This window comes from Erinaceus europaeus, chromosome 4 (genome assembly GCF_950295315.1).
Source record: "Erinaceus europaeus chromosome 4, mEriEur2.1, whole genome shotgun sequence".
Lineage (NCBI taxonomy): Eukaryota > Metazoa > Chordata > Mammalia > Eulipotyphla > Erinaceidae > Erinaceus > Erinaceus europaeus.
The window spans coordinates 98037562-98057657 of record NC_080165.1 but is presented as its reverse complement, the minus strand read 5'-3'; the positions used below and the strand labels follow the sequence as shown (position 1 = coordinate 98057657).

The window sequence follows — 20096 nt, the reverse complement described above, 5'->3', positions numbered from 1 at the left end:
AGTATGAAAACATCAGCAATAACCACAGTGTAAATTTCTACCACCCCAAGGAACTGATACCAATGTGGACCAATATCTGTAGCTACTGCCTCTGTCCAAATGGCTACAATTCTTCATACATGAGCTGAGGCAGGCTGGCTGGCAGTGAGCTGCTATTCCTGCTTTTAAGTTCTGAGAATCCATGCTTTTGGCTTTGTGGACCTCAGCCTCCACAGGACTGGCAGTCTTTGTGTTAAACTTGGGCATCAACCAATATATGAGCTCTAGCCCAAGTATAATTGGTTTTAGAGTGCCAGGCACTTAGCTCTAGGGAAATAGGATTTCCTCCTATTGGTAGAGAGCCTCAAGCTTTGGCTTTAATGAATGAAGTGGACATGAAATGACATTGTTCTCCATTTTGTGCCAATTGTCTCAAAGTCATTAGCACCTTTTTTTTCTTCTTAGAGATGAGCTAATTTGGATGATAATTTAGATGGTCATTACTTTATCCATAGACAAGTGAAAGCAAGCTGACTGGGCAGTATTAAGGATTCATTTTTTAATAAAAATTTTTTTTTAAAAAAAGAAGAAAAGCTTCAGGGAATCAAAAACTGACATTCAAATTGAAAAACCAGTGTTCCCAGCACATTTTTACTAGGCTCAAGTAGTTGATAATGATTAATTTTTTTAAAACGGCATAAGTACATCTATTGATAGTGGTCTTTTCTAGAGAAGGAAGAGAAATTCTGAAAGCCTGTGTGTGTGTGTGTGTGTGTGTGTGTGTGTGTGTGTGTGCGCGCGCGCGCTGTACACAGAGAAGAGGGCGGTGGTCAGTCAGTAAATGCTTAGTAACTGGCACTTGCAGTTGTCTTGACTTGTGGTTTTTCTGTTTGTTTTGTTTTCTGTGAGGCTCACTGTTTAATCATGGTCAATTTAAAACTTGAAAGTTATGTTACTGGACATAGGAGCTTGAAAGCAAGGAGTCCAGGGTCCAAGAGACAGCTTATCAAGTAGGGTTTGGGTCTTGCCATGTGTACAGCACAGGTTTGAGCCCTGGTGCCACATGAGAATGTCATGGTATTGGAGGAAGCGCCAGTGTTGTGGTATCTCTGTGTGTGTGTGTTTGCGTGCACACATGCACCTGTTTTCTTGTCTTTCTATATGGAATGAAAAAGTTGGCATGGGAAATGTGAAATCAGGCACACAGGTATCCCCAGCACGGAAAAGCAAAAAGCTAAGTGCAATAAGTTCTTGTGTCCAGGCTGGGGTTGGTTCTTGCACACCAATGGATAAAAAAAAAGATTTTAACATGCACATTGAATATTTCTGTAATGTTCTGCCATTTACTGTGCTTGTATTTTTGTAATAATAAATGTTGTGGATATGTCAATATATGCATATAAAATATATGTGCAGATAAATGAAATGTATACATACATACATACACCTTTCTACGCATGTGATGACTAGTCCTAACAAAAGTTTCTATACATTTTTTTTTTAATTTTATTTATTTATTCCCTTTTGTTGCCTTTGTTGTTTTATTGTTGTAGTTATTATTGTTGTTGTCATTGTTGGATAGGACAGAGAGAAATGGAGAGAGGAGGGGAAGACAGAGAGGAGGAGAGAAAGATAGACACCTGCAGACCTGCTTCACCGCCTGTGAAGTGACTCCCCTGCAGGTGGGGAGCCGGGGTTCGAACCGGGATCCTTATGCTTTGCGCCACCTGCGCTTAACCCGCTGCACTACAGCCCGACTCCCAAGTTTCTATACATTTTAAAATCAACCTGAGTGAATCTATCTTAAATACTCACTGGGCACATAACACAGTGAGGGGTCTCAGATGTCAGATTGCAAAGGTGCTTCACACAACTACTGGAACAACTCTCCCATTTACCTGACACCACAGCTGGTGTGTGGAACAACTGACATTAATGTTGACACAGGAGCTAAATGGAAACTATGAAACCATTTTGAGGGTTAGTATGCTTTAACCTCAGGCAAGAAGACAGGAGGTTAATAGTCAAATAATGAGAAACATAAAATGGGGAAAAGTATCAACTGCTTCTAGATTTTGCTCTCTGCAATCAAGTATGTTTCTGCAGTGTCTCACAAGAGTGGGCCAGAACAGGAGGAAGAAACAGTCCGTACTTTCTTTTATTGAATGCAGCGTTCGCTGGTCACATTGCAACTCAATACAGATAGCCCAGAAGAGCAGAGGGCATTGACTCTTGTTCTCATCAATGTAAACACAACATTAATATTGAAGACTCAAGAAAATGGGTAAAAAGTCCAGTGTCTCCTCAATTTGTGTAACAGTGAAGATGCTGGCCTACCCTTGGACAGGTTCCAAAGGGAGTCTGAGGTTGTGGCCTCACCCCTTCCACCATGAAGTGGGCATGAGCAAAGAAGGAACCCAGCACATCCTTCCCCAAGGTCCCCTGATGAGCATATGAGTCTGTGGAACTGGGCTCGCCGAAATGACTCAGGCCTCCTAAAGGCTTGAGAAGTTCATTTGTTTTGTGTACACAGAGAGTTCTGTCAAAGTCCTTTCCCTATGAGCTGATCCCTGCTAGTAGAAAAATGCTACCAGTTTTAACAACAGTCAGCCTTTGGATTTCCCTCATGATAGCCCCAGAATTCTGGGAAGTGAAGATTCAGAGCCCAGAGAGTCTCAGTGATATTAATGAAGGAAGCTGCCCATGTTTAATCATTGACTCAAGACTCTTGTCCTCCTTACTGGGCCACACTTCCTGGAGGGACATTGGTTGAGGCAGCTGATGTTTCTTCAGATCCTCACAAGATCAGATTTTTCTATTTTGGATTCCCAGACCAATAATAAACAAACAAAAATTCTCTCCCTTGCCCAACCTCAACCAAAACCAAATCAAAACAAAATAAGAGTGAACTTGAGGATAAAGAACCAGCCAGCCCCACCACCAGGTCCCTTCCAGAGACAGCATTTCTACTATTTTGTTTGTTTGTATTTTCCTAAGCATTGGTTTTGATCACTGGCCTGCCCTCTCCTTTGATACCCAGCTAGATTCCAGGGCAAAGAAGCAAGCTTTATCTGAAAGCTTTTATTTTCCAGGGTGGGTACTGCCAGCACCCTGGTTTCTCTTTTGTAAAAGGCCATCTTCAAGAGTCAGTCTGCATGTGATTTTGTGGTAAGATCCACCACCCCCTTGTTCTCTCTCATCCCCTCCATGTCCCATTCTTGAAGAGACTGTGTAGATGGGCTTCTTGTCCACACTCTGGTGAAGCAGAAGGGGACTGGCTGGATCCTTGTTCCAGATCTCAGTAGAGAGAGCAGCTTTGTTGGGCCAGAGAGACAAACAAAAACAAACCAAATAAGCATTGCTCCTTTTGAGTTTGAAGGTAGGCCTCAAACAACAAGTCTTTCCCTGGTGGGGGGCTTCTTGGTGCTAGCTGTTGTTCTCAGCAGTGAGATATTTGAGGGCAGCAAAGCCATAGCGGCGAGACATGTCCTGCTGAAACTCTTCCTTCAGGGTTTTGAGACAGATGCGGTATTGCTTGTTGGACCGGAACTTGGTGATGTCAAAGCTGGGGGCATGAGGCATGTGGATCATGTAGGCGTTGGGAAGCACAGTGAATTCATACTCCTAGAAGAAGACAAGAGCAACGTGAGCACATGCAAGAGTCCTCAGGGATGGTGATGAGTACTCAAGTGGATGGTCAAGCGACTGAGAGAATGCATGGGCTGGTGAGTGACTGCAGTCAACATCAGCATCGCGGATAGTGGCCACATTGGCAAAGACAACATTCAGGGCTGTTTTCTGTGACCTTGGACAAACCACTGGGCTTCTTTGAGCCTTGATCTTCTCACCTATAAAGTGAAAGTACTCTCAAGGATGAACACTATGGATAGTGCTGAACAGAGCTCAGGGTTCAATAAGGTTCTTCTTCTTTTTTTTTTTGCTCCAGGGTTATTGCTGTGGGGTTTGGTACCTGCACTACAAATCCACTGATTCTGTGGCCATTTTTTTTTTTTTGATAGGACAGAGAGAAATTGAGAGGGGAGGGGAAGATAGAGAGGGAGAGAGAAAGATAGACACCTGTAGACCTGCTTCACCACTTGTGAAGCAACCCCCCTGAAGGTGGGGAGCTGAATCCTTGCACGGGTCCTGATGCTTTGTACTACATATACTTAACCTCGTGCAGTACCGTCTGGCCCCCTCAAAAATGTTCTTGATAAATGTGAGCTCACACACATGTGGCTGCTCTACAATGACCCCAGGCATGGGAGACTCTAATGCTTAACTAGCTGCTATCAGTTTATAGGACTTGATGAGGTATGACTGCCTCAAGGAAATTAAAAACTAAAGACTGGATTTCTGGGTACTGGACAGTAGTGGCCCTGAGTCACACATGTTACATTGTACAAGGACTGAGTTCAACCCCCACCCCAGCCCCCACTTGCACCGTAGAAGCTTCAGAGCAGTTGAGGAGTGCTGCGGCTGTCTCATTCTCTCTCCTTTTCCTCCTATTTCTCTCTGCTCTATTAGAATTTAAAAAAAGAAAGAAAGAAAATAATGGTCACCAGAAGCAGTGGAGTCATGAGCAACGACCCCCAGTGATAACCCTAGTGGAAAAAAAAAATGTCTTAATACTGAACACTGAATTTCTTACAGAGAAGCTAGGATCCATTGACGGGAAGAAGGGGGGGGTGAGCACATATATGACTGCATGTGAGGATTCTGGTTTGTGCCCCTGTTCCCTAACTGCAGATGTCTCTCTCTCTCTCTCTCTCTCTCTCTCTCTCTTTCTCTCTCTCCCTCTTCCTATTTACCCCTTCCTTCTCAATTTTTCTCTGTCCTATCAAATAAAAACAGCAAGGCAAGAAAAAAAGGGGGGGGGACTGGCTGCTGGGATTGGTGGAATCATAGGGCTGACACTGAGCCCCAGCAATACCTCTGGCAATTTCTTAAAAAGGAGGAGAAAATGTCTCATGTGACAGGTGATCCAGCGTCAGACTCCTAGTACCCCCTACTCCTGCCATCTCCATAGAAAGAAAGACAGTGACCACTATAAGTCTGACTTGAGTAGGAAGTATACCTGTCTCAGAGCTGCAATAATGAATGAAGTTCACTTATCCTCATGCAAAAAAGCTAGTGTGGCAGAATTTGGCTTTCCATGGAACTGGGCAGAAGAGGAATGACTCTCTCTGATTTCATCAACAGCTTAGCACAAACGAGGGGAATCAAAAAATGAAGGAGTTATGTTTCACTGGATTGAAGTTCATCAAGAAGAAAATTCTTACCTATACATCCTTACTATTAGTAATATCATAAGAATGTATTCTCTATGTAGCAAAATATAGATACAGATGTAAAAGAAGACCCAAAAGAAAAGGTCATGGACTAACCAAAACAGATGACACTGACTGAGTTATACAGTGTGATTTGAGTGGCACACATGTAATTAATCCAAAAAGCAGACTCAGCACATCTCCACGGAAAATCTATACTTTGACTTTGGACATAATGTCTACTATGTTTTATTTCTGTCATTTCCTAGCCTAGAGCAGGTCCGAGTACACTCAGAGCAAACTGGAAAGGCAGCTGTGGCTAGTGGAACATTGAAGGCAGACAGTGAGGAAGGAGGAAGAAAAACCATGGAAAGAAAATGGAGAAGCCCCAGTGGTTAGCTGTCTGGGACACTTCATATGCGGACAAAAAAATCCTACCAAACCCACTGTCCCCTATAGGTGTTCCCTCATTATTTCCTCAGACCACTGGAAAGGGTAAAGTTATGCCTGGCACGTACTGGTGGTAAAGAAAGAAAATTATGCAACATATTTTCAAGAGTTCTATAAAAAATCATCTAAAACAAGCAAAACCTAATTCTGGTGCAGGAAAAATTAAGTTTACTTGAACCAGTTCATCTCATCATGTTGGATACATGAAGAGTATGGCATTTCTTTTAAGATTTATTTATTCTGAGAAAGAAAAAATGAGATAGGAGAGATATATGTACCAGTGCATTGCTCATTTCTGTCATAAGGTGGTAGTGGGGCTTGAACCTGCAGTCCCTGGGGTTTCAGATATGCAAGTTATGTGGTCTATCAGGCTGAGCTATCTCTCTGATCCTGAACCTGACATTTCTTTTCTTTCAAACAAGAATGTGAAGCAAATTAAACATTTATGACTGTGAGTAGTACTGAATTCCCTCCCAAGTGTGATAGAAAACATGGATGCTAATAGTCTTAGTTTTTGTTGTTGGATATTATTCTGTCAATTTTTAAAATTATATATTTATTTATTAGATAGAGACAGAGAAATTAAGAAGGAAGAGGGAGATAGATAGATGATAGATAGATAGATAGATAGATAGATAGGATATGAAAGGTACTAGCAGCACTGCTTCAGAGCTTCCTCCCATGCAGATGGGGACTGAGGGCTTGCACCTCGGTCCTTGCACACTGTAACATATGCAAGCTCCACCATCTGGCCCCTTCTATGATCTTCCGCCTGCATTAATGTTTGTGAACTCCAAGCTGTTTAACAAAACCACCTGGGATACTCTAACAAGTATTAGAACTGTTGGAATATTTTCCAAATGGTTCTGATTGGCAACCAGCACTGACCACCCTACCATCTTTTGCTGAATTTGGGGTGGTCTTGCAGAGAAATGTTTACACAGTGGGGAGGTGCCCTGGAGAATGGCATATAAAGAGAAAGATGAGGACATCTTTGTATGCCTGAGACTCCAGTCTCAGATTCATTGCTTGGTACCACCATAAGGCAGAACTGGGCGGACAGTGCTCTGGTTTCATTCATTCTCTCTTATAAAAATAAATGCCTCTCTTTTTCCCTAGTGGGGTGGGGTTCTGGGGAATCAGAGCTCCAGGACACATTGGTGGGGTTGTCTGTCCATGGAAGTCTGGTTGGCATCATGCTAGCATCTGGAATCCGGTGGCTGAAAAGAGAGTTAACATATAAAGCCAAACAAGTTGTTGACTAATCATGAACCTAAAGGCTGGAGTAGTGCAGATGAAGAGTTGGGGTAGGGAAGAGAGAGGCAGGCTGGGAGTATGGATCGACCTGTCGACACCCATGTTCAGCGGAGAAGCAATTACAGAAGCCAGACCTTCCTTCCATCTTCTGCATACCTTGGGTCCATACTGCCAGAGGGTTAAAGAATAGGAAAGCTATCAAGGGAAGAGATGGGATACAGAGTTCTGGTGGTGTGAATTGTGTGGAGTTGTAAACCTCTTAGCCTATAGTTTTGTCAGTGTTTCCATTTTATAAAAATAAATAAATAGACGAACAAATAAATGAATTTTTTTTTTTAAAAAGAGAAATGGGTACAGTTAAGAAGTCCAGGTATGACTATTACACCAAAGTAAAAGACTATGGGAACAAGAAGGTAGATTTCTAGCTCCACTGTAAAGGAGCTGGGGTGGGAACAGAGATCTTTGGTGGTGAGAATGGTGTTAATGTATACTCTTATTAACTTATAGTCTTATAAATCACTATTTATTCAATATGACAAGGAAATAGATCGAATGTCTAGAGTTCTTTAAATGTACAGGTTTCAATTCTGAGTATATATTCCTTTAGTCTAAGCAACTAATGTTTCAAATTCAGACACTGGGCTGAAATTGTTAAAGAATTCCTAATAATAACTTTTTTTGCAATATTAAATTACCTATAATCTTAGACCAGAAACAATCAGTTGTATCAGTATCTAACATATAGTTATTTGTAAATAGCATTACATGACATAAATCATGGTGAGGTCATGTATCCCTAACCATGAAAATCCCTAACCATGGGATTTTCAAAGTAAACCAAGCTCCCTAATAACTTGGTTATAATAATAATTATCTACTGCCTTCTTAAATTCTAAGACAGCAAGGAACCTTCCTCATTCTCTTTAAAATCTGCATTTCTCCCAGTCCTGGAACTTCTGGAACTTTGCTTGTATTTCTTCTTGTTGCTCTTGTTGATGTCCTACCTACCCTGTGAGATACTGCCTCTGTTGATCTCAACCAAATCAATGCAATCAGTGCCTCCATAGCTAATGTTTCACTTCAAACTGTATCCAGAGATGTCAAGCCTGAGATGTCAGCCCTCCAGCTCCAATACTCTGATGATTCCTAACACATGGGACTACCTACTTCAATTTCAAATGGTGCATTCCCCAACAAAGTTAAAGACCCTAGGGCCTAAGGGACAGGGTCCATGTGTACATGTATCCATAAGTTAGAAGAAAATATATACCTCAAAGTAAACGTGCTCAATAGTCTGTAGACTCTGTAAATAGACTCAGACTCAGTAAGTGCAGCAAGCAAGTACAAAGACCTAAAGAAGACACCATAAAGTACTTAATCAAATATTTGCTATTTAGGCCTAGATACTCTTCTCTCCTACCCAATACTTCACCTCTCTCAATCACTTTAAGTCTAACCTGTCAAATTAAGTAAGGACTACAAAAGCTGGATAAGGGCAAGAGACTGGCATACTTTAATAATGGCCTTTTTGGTCACTACCAGGCCATCCTATCATTCTGGGGCTCTAGTCAGGGATTCTTTGGGTTCCCACATACATATAATGGGTCTAAACTTTTAACAGATCCCTCTTTCCACCACCACTTCCAGCAGGAACATCATCATAAGCCCTCTGTGGCCCTCTACAGGACCTTGCCCTCAATGTACAACAGTGGTACAATAATGTAAGGACTGCCCTACTCTTCAAAGGAAGGCTAGGTCAACATACTCAAAGGTGAACATACCACTCAAAGAAGACTGGTCGTGAAATGAGTGCAGCCTAGAATGTTCCTAGCTGCAAGCTCAGACTGACAGGGATGCAGAGGTTACACAGGCTCCTGTGCTAAATAGGAATAGATATGGACCCTAGGTCAGATTGGTGGGGTTAACAGTTAATAGTATTTATATACTTTCCTTGTATTTGAGAGCTACTCTCTGCCCTAATACAGCTTTCTAGTCCTATACGCAACTTTGACACCATCTTCACAGACAATACGTTTAATTTACCTGCATGTTAGCTATCAGGCTTAGGCAAAAATCACTAAAGTCACGGGCTGCTTGAAACATACCTAAAATGGTATTTTTTTCTTCCCAAAGACTCCTAGATGGATAACCTCTATTCTTAGGGTTTCTGTTTATTAAATAATTTGTCCTGCTTTGTATCTTACTGCCTTACAGTACCAAGTTGCACATGCTACTATGATGCCAAACTGACTTCCCTGGGCAGACAACCTCATCAATGTGTCCCAGAACCTTACCTCTCCAGAGCCCTACCGTAGTAGGGAAAGATAGAAACAGGTTGTGGGTATGGATCAACCTGCCAATGTCTATGTCCAGTGGAGAAGCAATTACAGAAGCCAGAACACCCACCTTCTGCACTCCATAAAGAACTTTGGTCTACACTCCTGGAGGGGGGAGAAATGTTAGGGGAAGATGACCAGAGGGCTCTGAATTCCAATTCTATTAGAATTCAGAGATATAAGAGGAAAAAAGGTAGGACACTTGGAAGTAGTAATAGCTGTAGATGTGACTCAGAAAAGAAGAGAAGGCAGAACCATAGAAAAATGGGCAAATATATCTAAATATAGACAGTCGGAAATAACAGTCAACCCACCTCTGTGACCTTGGGAGAACTATTGCAGTTTCAAATGGAGGGAATGGGAACATTAAACTCTGGTGGTGGGAGCAGTGGGAATTATACTCCTATTATCTCAAATTTCGTAAATCAAGATTAAGTCACTAATAATTTTTAGATTATATTTTGAAAAAAGGGAGGGCTGAGTGGTGGCACACCTGGCTGAGTGCACATGCTGCAATGTGCAAGGACCCTAGTTTGAACCCCTGGTTCCCATCTTCAGGGGAAAGCTTTGCAAGTGGTGAATTAGTGGCACAGGTCTCTCTCTCTCTCTCTCTCTCTATCACACCCTTTCCTCTTGATTTCTGGCCTTATCTAATAAAAAAATTAAAAGATTTAAAAAAAATAAAAGAAGACAGGTATCACAAAGCAACTCCACACCCAAATTTACTGCCTGGGTCTTTATAGTAAATCCTTGATTCCACTGGCCACTTCCACCAGGAATGTCATCATAAGCCCTCTTGTAAGCCTCTCCAAGATCTTACCCTCACTGTAGAGCAGCAATTGTAGGGACAGCCCCACTCTCCGAAGGGAGGCTGGGTCATCCTACTTTTCCATCACAGGAAGACTGGTGTTGAAATGAGTGCAGCCTAGAATGTTCCCAACTATGACTATTGACTGTGAGCTCAGACTGACAGGGACTCGGAGGTTATATAGGCTCCTGTGCTGAATATAAATATATTTGGGTCCTGAGTCAGATCGATATGTACTTCTTGTATATATATTCAAGTTTGAGAGCTACTCTCTGCACCAATCTTTTTAGTTCTATTCTCAACTCTGACACCATCTTCCCAGATAATATTTCTAGTCCACCTTCATGTTAGCTAGCATCAGGCTTAAGCAAAGATTACTAAAGTCATGGGCTCCTAAAAATATACATAAAATAGACACCTAGCTTCTTCCCAACCTCATACCCCTATTCTTGCTTGTCCCATTTCTACTATTTGGTTTCTGTTTATTAAACATTTTGTCCTGCTTTTATATCTTACCACCTTTCAGTTGAAGATACTACTACAATTCAATTCTAACTCTCTGGCAGATGACCTTGCCAACATGTCCTAGAGACTCACCTCCCCAGAGCCCTACCCCTCCAGGGAAAGATAGAAATAGGCTTGGGATATAGATTGAGCTGCCAATACCCATGTCCAGCAGAGAAGCAATTACAGAAGCCAGACCTTCTACCTTCTGCACCCCCCAAAAAAATTTTGGTTCATACTCCGAGTCACAGGCTAGAATAATGAACTGCAGGTTTCATGCCATTTCTAAGCACCTCTGAGATCCTTGTGACAATCACATGACTGCAGTGACAAATAGGCAGGCATCATTTGCTTCCTGCCTTCATCACTAAGTTTAGTGAGGATGAGGGATGCCTGGGTCCTGCAGGAAACCAGACCTCAACTGAGTGTAAAGCAAGAGGAAGGGGCTGGGTGGTGGTGCACCTGGTTGAGTGCACACATTATAGTGTGTAAGGCTCTGGGTTTGAGGCCCTGATCCCCACCTACAGGGGGGGGGGGTAGCTTCACAAGTGAAGTAGTGCTGCAGGTATCTCTCTTTCACTCTCCATTTCTATCTCCTCCTCCCCTTTCAATTTCTCTCTGCCTTATCAAATAAAATAAAGTAGAAAAAAGGAGAAGGAGTAAGAAGAGGAAGAGGAGGAGGGGGAGTGGGAGGGGAAGGGGGAAGAGGAGGGAGGGGGAGGAAGGGGAGGAGTCATTTGGGAAACAAACACCCTAAGGATGAGTGCTGCTACATTCACACTCTAGACCCCTGAACACATCTTAGTCCACCGCATGTCTGTTTTTGCATCGCCAAGGTCTTCTTTCAGCTCTAAGATCTCGGTTCCTCCTTCCCTCCCACCCCACCCCCACCCCCAGAACTTAGTCCACAGCATAGCCTTCCACTTACCTGTGCATCCAGTTCCATGATATGAGCCACCTTGTTCCAGCCAAAGCCCACAAACCTCCGGTCATACTCAGGGCAGTCCCTTCTCACCACGACGTAGGGCTCAAAATCAGCCTCCCACTCAACCCGGTAAGGCGTGGTGGCAGTCCGCCACTTGGCAAAGTTGGTGGGTGCGTGGCCTTTCATCCAGACATGGTACCTGGAATGTGTGGAGAAGAGCCGTCACTGGTGGAAGGAAGGAAGCCTGGTTATTACCAGGGTACTGACTCAGAGAAGGACGAGGTGGGTGCCAAGGCAGTCCTTGCTGGGGGGTGGATTGTGTCTCTCTGAAAGACACATTTGTAGGATTGAACCCATGTGGAAACAGGGGTCTTTGAAGATAAGAGTCAAGATGAGGTCTTAGTGGATTACAGTGAGCTCTAATCTAATGATAAGACTCTATAAAAGGAGAAGATGGGAATGGGCGGTAGCGCAGCGGGTTAAGTGCATGTGGCTCAAAGCACAAGGACCCGGTTCGAGCCCCCCCCCCCCACTCCCCGCCTGCAGGGGAGTTACTTCACAGGCGGTGAAGCAGGTCTGTAGGTGTCTATCTTTCTCTCCCTCTCTGTCTTTCCCTCCTCTCTCCATTTCTCTCTGTCCTATCCAACAACAACGACATCAATAATAATAACTACAATAATAAACAAGGGCAACAAAAAGGGAATAAATAAATAAATATTTTTTTTAAAAAAGGAGAAGATTCGGGAGTCAGGCGGTAGCACAATGGGTTAAGCGCACATGGCACAAAGCGCAAGGACCAGCTTGAGGATCCCAGTTAGAGCCCCCGGCTCCCCACCTGCAGGGGGGTCTCTTCACAGGTAGTGAAGCAGGTCTGCAGGTGTCTGTCTTTCTCTCCCCATCTCTGTCTTCCCTTCCTCTCTCCATTTCTCTCTGTCCTATCCAACCATGACAACAACAAAAACAACTACAACAATGAAAAACAAGGGCAACAAAAGGGAATAAATAAATAAATACATTTTTTTTTTTAAAAAAAGAAGATTCTGGATACAGAAACACACATGGAGAATGCCATGTGGAGACAGAAGCAGAGATGAATGGAACAAGCCTACCAAGCAAGGACTGTCAGCACCTACCAAAAATTGCCAGAAAGAGGCAAGGAAAGAGTCTTCCCTAGAGCCTTTGAGGAAACTTGGCCCTTGGTTTTGGACTTCTGGCTCCCAGAACTGTGAGTGAATGACTCTGCTGTTGTGGGTCATTCCATCTGCATCAGTTTATTTGCTATTGGAGCTCCAGGAAACCAATCCAGCCTATTATCTACACTTTTCACTCATGAGAAATTTTTTTGTGTACCATGAGAAGAGACACAAAATCCTGCAGTGCTCTGTGTCATTTATTTAAAGCTAACGGCAAGCCAGTCTATGCTAGATATTCCTCCTAGAGACCAGGGTGGAAGACGAAAACTGCACAGACCCTCAACAACCTCTCTTCTAGAGGCAGAACCTTTGGAGATGATACCACTTAGTACCACAATCTGGTACCACAGAGCAAAGGGGGGAGGACTGTAAATGTAGTTAAGGCTCCTACTCATTTGACTTGGGATTAATTGAAAGATTAACCCCCAAGATTGGTGTGGACTGACCTATTCACACGGGGGGAGGGGAACCCCAGAGCATGGCTCAGCTCTGGCTTATGGTGGTACTGGGTAACGGACCTAGGACCTCAGGGCCTCAGGCATGAAAGCCTTTTCCAGAACCATTATGCTGTCTCCCTATTCATTCACAGAACCTTTAATCTAAGTTTAGAAAGGAGTTCCTTTTCCATTTGTGAATTTGGTGAACAGGTCATTTTTCTGTTGTGATTTTACTGTTCTGAATTTTGTTTAGATAGATGCCACAGCTATGTATGGCAAAGGATTCCCACTTGGCGTACTACTGGGGATGCAGACCTGGGTCACAAAGCAGGTGCTTTTCCAGGTGAGCTATCCTACCAGACCCTAACAGGTAGTCTTAACATCCGATCTTTGACACCACTGATTCAGCACAAGCAACTTTTTTTTTTCTTTTTCCTCTAGGGTTATTGCTGGGGTTTGGTGCCAGCACAACAAACCCACTGCTCCTGGAGGGCCTTTTTTTTCTTTTCATTTTTATTGAATAGGAAAGAGAGAACTTGAGAGGGAAGGGGAAGAAAGAGAGGAGGAAAGATAGACACCTGCAGACCTACTTCACTACTTGTGAAGCGACACCCCGCCCTGAAGGTGGGGAGCAAGGGTCTCGAACCAGGATCCTTGCACTAGTACTTGCGCTTTGTAGTAAATGCATTTAACCTGATACACCACTGCCTGACCCCCACAAGCAACTTTTGTAGTTGTGGCATATTGTTGACATTGGTTATGACTCTCATAATGGATACTGGTTCCTGAAAAAAAAAATCTAAACTCTTGAACTGTTATAATAGGAAGAAGAGGAAGGACAGGGATGGGGGAGACAGCATAATGATTATGCAGAGATTCTCATGCCTGAGGCTCCAAAGACTCAGGTTCAAACCCCTTCCACCCTCTCCCCCCACTGAAAGTAAGCCAGCTGAAAGTGCTCTGGCAAAAAAAAAAAAAAAAAAAAAAAAAAGAGCAGGAAGAGTGATGGATCAGTTTTGCTACTTGCATTGAATGTGGAGAAGTTACAGTTAATGTGCCATCAAAACAAGCTACAGGGCAGGGGAGATAGCATGGTGGTTATGCAAAAAGACCTTCATGTCTGAGGTTCTAAGGCCTTGGGTTCAGTCCATCATAAGCCAGAGCTGAGCAGTGCTCTGGTAAAATAAATAAATAAATTAATTAATTAATAACAGACAGAAGAAACCACAGCCAGAAGAGGGCTTGTTCTTATTAACAACAGGCAGCCTCAAATAAAATAGAACAGAACAAGCCATTGTGAAGAGGTTTCCTGTGTAGGCCTTATAGGGAGCTACGTAGAAACATGTTGGTTTGCTTTGAGCAATGGCTCTTTTAAACTTGAGTGTGTTCAGGGTCTTCTGGAAGGCTATTTTTAAATTTTATTTTTGTTTATTACATATAAGAGAGTTTCACACAAGACAGACAGAAAGAGAAGTCAGAGATACACCAGGGATTGAACCAGAACCTCAAGCATGGAAACCCAGTGCTTAACTAATTGAGTCATTTCTACAGTCACTAGAAAGTTTTTTATTTGTTTGTTTACTTGTTTTTCTGTTTCTTTTTTGAAACACACAGAAAAGTAAAGAGAGAGTAAGAGACACTACAGCACCAAAGTTTCCTTTAATGCTGTGGGGACCAGGCTCAAAGTGAGCTCACACACATGGCAAAGCAGTGTACTTGCCAAGTGAGCTATTTTGCTGGGCCTGGAAGGCTATTTTTTGACAGATTTCTGGGTTTCACCCTTAGAGTTCTGATCTGTAGGTCTGGAGGGAAGGTTTGCTTTCCTCCCTTCTCTCCCTTTGACCAAGAGCCAGAAAGAGAGGGATAGAGACCTCAGTACTAGAGCACTGAAGTTTCCTTTGATGTGTTGGGGACTGGGCTTGAACATGGGTCACACATACGGCAAAGCAACACTCTATCCAGGTGAGCTATTTCACTGACCCACAGCCTAGTGTTTCTAAAGCTCCTGGTTCAGGGACACACTCAGAACCACTGTCCAGACGTCCCTATAGGGGTGTCTGGATGATTTCTCATTCCAGGTGTAGTAGAGAGTATTCTTAGGCTGCTAGGCTAAGAGTTCATCATTTGAAGGGAAGGTGACAAAAGCAATTTCTCACAGGGAAGGTCTGTAATGTAGCACTTGGCATGGTGGCTTGCAAGCTGCCGGCCAGAGCAGCAATCAGGGACACAGCAGGTCAAACCCCAGCTCCCATCAGCATAAACTCAGCCTTGAAATGAGTTCTCCAGTCATCTGGGGGTGGAGATAGAAGGAGGGGCGATGCCTTGGAAACCTACCAGAGGTTCAGTCATCAGTCTTTGCTGTCAGTGGGAGACTCAGACTAACAGTGATGCTGCAGTTTTTTTTTTAATATTTATTTTATTTATTTATTTATTCCCTTTTGTTGCCCTTGTTGTTTTATTGTTGTAGTTATTATTGTTGTTGTTGTTGTTGGATAGGACAGAGAGAAATGGAGAGAGGAGGGGAAGACAGAGAGGAGGAGAGAAAGATAGACACCTGCAGACCTGCTTCACCGCCTGGGAAGCGACTCCCCTGCAGGTGGGGAGCCGGGGCTCGAACCAGGATCCTTATGCTGGTCCTTGTGCTTTGCGCCACCTGCGCTTAACCCGCTGCGCTACAGCCCGACTCCCGATGCTGCAGTTTATACCTAACAGTGATGTTATGGTTTATACCTAACATTAGGTTTATACCTAACTGTAACAGTGATGTTACAGTTTTAAGAAACACTGATTGCTAAGAAAATGCCACACTTGATCAGCAGTCTGATGCTATTCTGGTTTAGAGTGTAGACTAAGACATTCAACCTGGGCACTATACAATGGCATACCTGGTAAAGCGTGCACATTACCAAGCACAAGGACCCAAGTTCAAGCCCTCAGTTCCCAGCTGGGGGGTGGGGAGAGGTGAGTGGGGAGGGGATGCTTCACTAGTGATGGAGCAGAGTTGTAGGTATCTCACTCTCTCCCTCTCCCCCTGTCAATTCCTCTCTGTTCCATCAAAGAAATTTCTTTTTTGTTTTTTTTAAAAAAGACATTCACCCCTGGGCTAAATTATGACTCTTTAATCAGGAAAGTTATTTAGCTTCTCAGAACCTTAACTTCTAAGGCTGGGGAAGTGGTTCAGTGGTTCAGTGTGTGGTCTATCTGTGTGAGGCCCTGAGTTCAATTCTTGGCACTATATAAAATGGTATGTTGATGCTCTGCCTTTTTTACAAATAATAAAAAATAACCTTAGATTCTTTACCTGTAAAATGGGGATAATAGAGATTTTGTTATAGAAAAAGTATCTTTTTTAAAAAAGATTTATTTACTTACTAACATGAAAAAGGAAGAGAATTAGAGTACCACTCTGGCAGTGATGCAAGTCTCTTTCCCCCCCTCAATTTCTTTCTCTATATTCTATCAAACCTAAATAAATAAATAAACAAACAGTGGTGCAAAAATCTGAGTTATTATTATACACTTTCAATAAAATCTATAATGACTAGAGATGTAAGTTTTGTATCTTGAAGGAGGTATTGGCTGGTCTTTGTTTAAAATTAAGACCTCACTTTAAAATAGGAGCACAAAGTCAGAAATGGTTCCTGTGGCAGAGGCGGCTTTTGCCAGGCTGCTGACCTAAAAGCAGGCAAAGCTAACCAAACTGGTATGTGTGATCAAAACTTCTTCAGGACCAGTAAGTGGCTATGTGCTCGAAACTTCCCCGACAATGAGACTAGCAGTCCACCTTGAAGAGGAGCTTGCATGGAGAAGTTTCCTGTCATCTACCCCAGCTGGTAGACCACCTCTGAAGGCAGAAAGAAAGTTGTTTTTGTGCATAAGGTAAGAAGAAATGGTTTTTTCCAGCAACCCCAAAAGAATGTAGCCCCCCAGATTATAGGCACAGATATGGACCTTTCCCAGAATTCAGTTGGCAGGAGGTCCTTTACTAATTACCTGTTACCTCCCTTGGTGACTCTTCACTTGCTTATTATCATAAACTGCAACCATTTCTAGAATCTTATGCCTGTTGACTTATTCTCTCTCTTTAAAAAATTATTTTATTGGGAGTCAGGCGGTAGTGCAGCGGGTTAAGCGCACGTGGCGCAAAGCGCAAGGACCGGTGGAAGGATCCTGGTTTGAGCCCAGGCTCCCTAGCTGCAGGGGAGTCGCTTCACAGGTGGTGAAGCAGGTCTGCAGGTGTCTATCTATCTCTCCCCCTCTTTGTCTTCCCCTCCTCTCTCCATTTCTCTCTGTCCTATCCAACAACAACATCAATAATAACTACAACAACAATAATAACTACAACAATAAAAAAAGCAACAAGGGCAACAAAAAGGAATACATAAATATAAAAAAGGTATAAAAAAAGAAAGTAAAAAATTATTTTATTTTGAATAGAGACAGAAGTTGAGAGGGAAGAGGGAGATAGACAAAGAGAGGGATGGAGGGAGGAAGGGTGGCGAAAGGCAGAGAGAGAGAGAGAGAGAGAGAGACAGACCTGCAGCACTGCTTTACCACCCCTATGGGCCCCTATGCCCTTGATTCTTAGACACTGTAATGTATGAGCTCAACCTGGTGTGTTACCACCCAGCCCCACGTTGACTATTCTCTTGGGTCCTCTGCATGTCTGACCAGTTACTGACCCAGAGTAAATCATTTTAAACTATATAAATGTTTCTTGTGAATTTCATGCCTGAGGCTCCAAGGCCCCAGGTTCAAACCCTAGCACTACCATAAGCCAGAGCTGAGCAGTGGGAGGAAAAAAAAAGAAGGAAGGTAGGAAGGAAGGAAGGGAGAGAGAGAGAGAGAGAGAGAGAAGGAAGGAAAGAAAGAAAGAAAATAAAGAGGAAATAGGAGTACAGTACCAAGAAAAAAAAATCTCCCATCTGGATACAGAATGCCTGTTGCCCATGTGCAAAACAAAATGCATGGCATGGGGGGGATAAGAATATTCATGCCTGGAATTTGGGGACCAGCTGGGCTATTTGGGGGCTTAAAATGGCCTCAGGCTAAAGATCCAAAAAGCCAACAAACATGAGAAAATGCTCCAAGTCATTGACTGTCAAAGAAATGCAAATAAAGACGAGATACCACTTCACTCCTATGCAACAACAACAAGATCAATGACTACTACAGCAATGAAAAAACAGCAAGGGCAACAAAAGGGAAAATAAATAAATTAATTTAAAAAAAGAAAAGGTAACAGCAGCAACAAATGCTGGAGAGGTTGTGGGGACAAAGGAACCCTCCTGCACTGTTGCTGGGAATGTAAATTGGTCCAATTCCTGTGGAGTCCAGTCTGGAGAACTCTCAGAAGGCTAAAAGTGGACATACCCTATGACCCTGCAATTCCTCTCCTGGGGATATATCCTAAGGAACCCAACACACCCATCCCAAAAGATTTGTGTATACCTATGTTTATAGCAGCACAATTTGTAACAGCCAAAACCTGGAAGCAACCCAGATGTCCAGCAACAGATGAGTGGCTGAGCAAGTTGTGATATATATATACTACTCAGCTATTTAAAATGTGATTTTACCTTCTTCACCCCATCTTGGATGGAGCTTGAAGGAATCATGTTAAGTGAGATAAGTCAGAAACAGAGGGATAAAAATGGGATGACCTCACTCATAGGCAGAAGTTGAAAAACAAGATCAGAAGGGAAAACACAAACCAGAACTTGGACTGGAGTTGGTTTGTACCAAAGTAAAAGACTATGGGGGTGGTGGTGGGGGGGAGGGTTCAGGTCCTGGAACATGATGGCAGAGGACCTAGTGGAAAACTGTGAAATGTTTTGCCATGTACAAACTATTGTATTTTACTGTCTACTGTAAGCCATTAATCCCCCAATAAAGAATTTTTTAAAAAATGACCTCAGGCTAGCAAGGAATGTCTGGGCCAGAAGTCCCTTTGGGTATCTGCCTTTCCCAGGGGGGAGGGAGCGCCTGGGGTTGTCTCAGGATAGCAGTGAGGGCTACTCACCTGAATGTGAACAGTGTCCCCATGTCCAGCATGGACAGCAGCTCTGCTTTCGACTTGGGGAAGGAGAGGCGATAGCGAAGAGTCTCAAAGGCGGGAACAATCATTGCTTTCTTGGTGTTGGCCAGGTCCAGCTGAATGACAGATTTCCTGGAAGGAGAGGGCAGGCAGAGAGCAGGTGCCAAGGTCAAAGAAGGTGTTGGAGGTGAAGGAAGACTAAGCCAGGTGAACAGATCCAGTACTTCCTTGTGAGCCATTAGTGAGCACACATTTTAACAATATTTAGGACCAGTGACACTATCACCAATGCACCTTAGAAAGTTTCTAGCCTCGTCGGGGCTGGGTGACATAGTGCACCTGGTTGAGCACCCACGTTACAATGTACAAGGATCAGGATTCAACCCCCCCAGTCCCACCTGCAGTGGGAGGGGAACTTCACTAGCTGTGGAGCAGTGCTGCAAGTATTTCTCTTTCTCTCCCTCTCTATCTCCCCTTCCGCTCAATTTCTATCTCTACCCAAATAAATAAAAATATATAAAAAGTTTCCCATCTTGGAGGGCTTCTGCAAAAGGCTTCTCTTTTGATATCATTATTTAAACTGAGGCTAAAGGGTCCACCACCCAAAGGCTTTATTTCCCCTTTATCAAAAGTAAACACTCTCCCTCCTCTTTGTCTTCTTTGTAATTTAAAGGGAAGTGGTTTTTCCCCCTGTGTTTTTGTTGTTTTGTTTTAGTTTATTTTTAGATAGATACTGAGAGACAGAAGGAGGGAGTAAAAGAGACCACAGCACTGATGTTTCCTTCAGTGCAGTAGAGGCCACCAGGCTTGAGCCTGGGCTGTGTACATAATAAAGCAAGACATTATCCAAGTGAGCTACTTTTCAGCTTGGGAAGTGATTTTTATTCTGTAAAAACTGCT

The 20096-nt window shown here is 43.2% G+C and overlaps 1 protein-coding gene across 5 annotated transcripts in view; it reads right to left on the bottom strand.

The window, feature by feature from the left end:
* Positions 1-2119: 2119 nt before the first annotated feature.
* The window catches only part of LARGE1 (LARGE xylosyl- and glucuronyltransferase 1), a 705604-nt gene continuing 687627 nt past the window's right edge, over positions 2120-20096 (bottom strand). For all 5 annotated transcript variants that reach the window (XM_060190108.1, XM_060190109.1, XM_060190106.1 and 2 more), the window contains 3 exons: positions 19182-19328; positions 11533-11728; positions 2120-3603 (listed from right to left, as the gene is read on the bottom strand). In XM_060190108.1, the coding sequence (XP_060046091.1) occupies positions 3406-3603; positions 11533-11728; positions 19182-19328 (541 nt within the window). In that variant the 3' untranslated portion in view covers positions 2120-3405. The remainder of the gene's footprint in view (positions 3604-11532; positions 11729-19181; positions 19329-20096) is intronic.